We start from the raw sequence: 2606 nt of genomic DNA on the forward strand, positions 1-2606 counted from the left end.
GATTAATATTTTTTCTACCATGTCATTTTATTTTATCATAATATAACTTAGTACAATATAATTACAATTATATATTTTTTTATCATTATTCTAAAAAAGAGTAATTGTCCCCTCTAATTTATTAGGCTAGGTCTTAGTTGAGTGAATTGAGTAATATTATATGCATATTTACTTTGATATTAAATTGCACATTGATATACTTTATTTATGTAATTTTTAGATGGAGATGGAAACTACAGAGGTGGGTTCAGCTAATGACGATGATTGTAGCTTGGACCAAGAGATGGAAACGGAAAAATGTCAATGTGGTGGCTGCAAGCAGTGTGAAATTGTTACAGTTGAAGATATTATCAATCATACATTTCCAACATCTGAGGTAGCATATGATATGTTTGTGAGATATGCCAAATGGTTGTTACTCAAGGCGAAAGTTCTTTTGTAATATGGCCGGATTGAGAAAGAAGAAATACTATGACAATGTTTCACTAAAAAGGGAACAAAGGGTTGAAACACGAACTAATTGTCAAGCTAAATTGTGTTTATACTTTGATAAAAGTGCAACCATTTGGAGGGTTATGAATTTGTTCGATGAAGATAACCATGACTTAGTACCACAATACATGGTTCACCTGATTCCGAACCATCGGCAGTTAACTGATGCAAACAAGGCACAAGCTGACATCATGCATATGTATAGTGTGAAAACATCTCAAATTATGTGGTTTATGGCTGGGCAAGCTGGTGGGTATGCTAGAGCTGGTGTTACAAAGAAAGACTTAGATAATCACTTTGACAAAAGTCGGCGGTTAGGCATTTTAGGTGGTGATGCCAACGCCACCATAAGCTATATATTTGGAAAGGCTGACGTTGACTTGATGGCTATGTCACGATATAATTCAACTCCGAAAGATCGGTTGGGTAGCTTATTTTGGGCCGATGGAATATGCCGAGCTTATTATCAATATTTTGGTGACGTCCTTGCATTTGATGCTACATACAAAAAGAATAAGTACAAGAAACCCTTGGTAATCTTTTCTGGGAGTAACCATCACAGTCAAACGTGTATATTCAGGTTTATCATACTTGATAATGAAATGGCATCCACGTACAAGTGGCTACTAGCTAACTTTTTGGAGGTCATGATGAACAAGCATTCTAAAGTTGTTGTGACTGATGCATATGAGGCTATGAGAGTGGCGATTAATGAGATTTTTCCAAATGTGACCTATACATTGTGGGGATGTCATCTTTAGAAAAATGCTACTTTGAGAATCAAGGACCCAAGCTTATGTGAATCATTTAAGAAGTTCATTTATACCAAGTGGGATGTTGATGAATTTGAGGAGGAATGGTCAAAATTGGTTGAAGAGTTTGGTGGTAGTGACACATCATGGATTGACAAACAATATGAAAACAAAGAAAGTTGGGCCAGGGCATTTCTTCGGGATAAATTTTATGTTGGGTTTAGAACCACTTTACGATGTGAAGGCATTAACAACTTTATAAAGAGATTTGTTCATTCAAGGCACAGTATTTTAGAGTTGGTGGAGAATCTTGAGCGGGCTTTACGAGATTATCACAATAATGAGATGGTTGCTCAATTCAAGACAATCAATTCTGATCATGTTTTGACAACTGGCTTACAGTCTCTCGAGCTTTGTGTTGCAAACATCTACACTAGAGAGATATTCAAACTAGTAAGGAAGAAAATTTAAGAAGTGGTTTCTTTAGACATTATACATAGTCAACCCCTTTCCACAAATATGGTATACAAGATTTGTGCTTTTCAAAAGAGGGTCAAAATATTTACAGTTGTGATCACAATGAGAAGAAATTGGAGTGTGAATGCTGTCATTGGGATCACGAAGGGTATCCTTGTAGTCATATGTTGTGTGTGCTAAGACGAAAGGATGTAGATGAATTTCCAGAAAGTCTAATTCTAAAAAGATTGACCCGAGATGCAAAGAAGTATATTGATAATCAAACAGTCGAAAGCACTGTAAATGACGCTGAAAAAGGTTTGTTAATGAGATATGGTGCTATGTCAGTTGCCACAATGTGGATGTCATTCCTTGCAGCTCAAAAGGTTCCACTTTTTGGTGATACAATGAATGAAGTGACTAGATGGACCAAAGATCTAGAGAAAAGGTGCAGTATTAAAATGCAAAATGGGGTTACTGATGTATTGCATCCTGTTGCTAAATTTGTTGGTGATCCATGTGTCGCTAAGACAAAAGGTGCACCCAAACTCAAGAAGAATGAAACTAGGAAAAGGTCATGTTCAAATTGCCTCGTGAAAGGTCATACAAAGAGGATAAACAAGAAGATAAGGATTCAAACTGAATAAAACAAGATATATTGAAATTGAATAGAAACAAAAAGGATAGATTGAAATTGAATACAAAGAGAATCACTCTACTTTCTATCCAATTTCTTAACACAACAAGAAAGGAACTCTTCAACCTAGGTTGTCAATGCCATTGTTTGGAAATTGAATCGAAGGGACTCCTCAACCTTCTACTCAATTCCCTGATGCAACAAGAGAGGGACTCACTTAACCTCACTTATCCACACCATGATTTCATCACGAAACCAAAAGGGGGTTT

General features: G+C 36.1%; 1 protein-coding gene across 1 annotated transcript; it reads left to right on the forward strand.

Moving 5' to 3' along the window:
- Window positions 1-443: 443 nt before the first annotated feature.
- Window positions 444-1715, forward strand: LOC140182995 (protein FAR1-RELATED SEQUENCE 5-like). Its single transcript, XM_072230984.1, has 2 exons — window positions 444-1025; window positions 1254-1715. Exons 1-2 carry the CDS (start codon window positions 444-446, stop codon window positions 1713-1715), a joined length of 1044 nt encoding a protein of 347 aa, XP_072087085.1.
- The last annotated feature ends 891 nt before the right edge of the window (window positions 1716-2606 follow it).

Source organism: Arachis hypogaea, chromosome 20 (genome assembly GCF_003086295.3).
Source record: "Arachis hypogaea cultivar Tifrunner chromosome 20, arahy.Tifrunner.gnm2.J5K5, whole genome shotgun sequence".
NCBI classification, from domain to species: Eukaryota; Viridiplantae; Streptophyta; class Magnoliopsida; order Fabales; family Fabaceae; genus Arachis; species Arachis hypogaea.